Here is a 1,081-nt window from a genome sequence, read left to right on the forward strand (position 1 = left end):
TGCCCCTGCCCCTGCCCCTGCCCCTGCCCTTGCCCCTGCCCTTGCCCTTGCCCTTTCCCTTCCCCTAGTTTTGGGGAGTGAACCCAGGGCCATTGCACTGAATTACATCCCAGCCCTTTTTATTTATTTTAAAATTTTGGGCCAGGGTCTCATTACGTTGCTAAATTGCCCAATTTGGGGTTGAATTTGTGATTCTCCTACCTCAGCCTCCCAAAGTCCTGGGATTTATAGGCATGTGCCACCATGCCCAGCTTTGTATATCTATCATTCATTCATTTAGAGACAGGGTCTTGCTGTGTAGTTCAGGCTGACTTTGAGCGTTATGTAGGTCAGGCTGGCCTAGAACTCACTACAATCCTGGCCACCTCAGCCTCCCAAATGCTGGGATTACAGGCATGCACTACCATGGCCAGCTATGTTACTTATTTTTGAATTGGGTTATTTGACCTTTTACCGTATGTTTTATTTCACTTACCTTTTGGTGGTTTTGTTTTGTGCCTGGGGGTTGAATTTAGAGCCTCCTGCATGCTAGGCAAGTACTCTGCCTAGCACTGGGCTGCATCTCTAGTGCCTACTGTATTTTTTTAAAGTATTGTTATATTTATTTGTGAGACTAATTTTTTCTTCTCTTATTGGAAGGTCCTGTCCACAGTGCAGTGATGTCTTCACAAGTGGCAGTGAACCAAGGATATAATTCCCAGCTTCCAGGATCCTACCCTCATCTGATACCAGCAAAGACTTTGAATCCAGCCTCTGGACAGTCTCACTATGGTGGTTCTCAGGGACCTGGGCAAACTCTTCATAGACCACCTGTGGCTGCTAATCCAGTAGCACCCTCACTCCATAGTGGTCCTGTTCCCCGAACGCTGGTTCCTGCATCTCAGAGTCCAGCTGCTACACCAAGGCCTTCTGGTGGCTTTCTTCCTGGAGCCAGTCCGCTGCCACCTGTGAATTGGCAGCATAGCTATCCGTCCATGGGATCACAGATGAACCAGTATCCTCCTGCACCGTCCCAGCCACCTGTACCTGGGAATACACATTTATCAACAAATCACCAGTATGTTTCTTCCGGAGACCCTTC

The 1,081-nt window shown here is 48.3% G+C and overlaps 1 protein-coding gene across 1 annotated transcript in view; it reads left to right on the forward strand.

The window, feature by feature from the left end:
- Nucleotides 1-639: 639 nt before the first annotated feature.
- The window catches only part of Sec24a (SEC24 homolog A, COPII coat complex component), a gene marked incomplete at its 5' end in the record, with an annotated part of 47,442 nt that continues 47,000 nt past the window's right edge, over nt 640-1,081 (forward strand). Inside the window, 1 exon segment of the mRNA XM_013508549.1 lies at nt 640-1,081. Within this exon segment, the coding sequence (XP_013364003.1) occupies nt 640-1,081 (442 nt within the window).

The sequence above is a fragment of the Chinchilla lanigera genome, unplaced genomic scaffold (assembly GCF_000276665.1).
Source record: "Chinchilla lanigera isolate Chin_1 unplaced genomic scaffold, ChiLan1.0 scaffold00007, whole genome shotgun sequence".
NCBI classification, from domain to species: domain Eukaryota; kingdom Metazoa; phylum Chordata; class Mammalia; order Rodentia; family Chinchillidae; genus Chinchilla; species Chinchilla lanigera.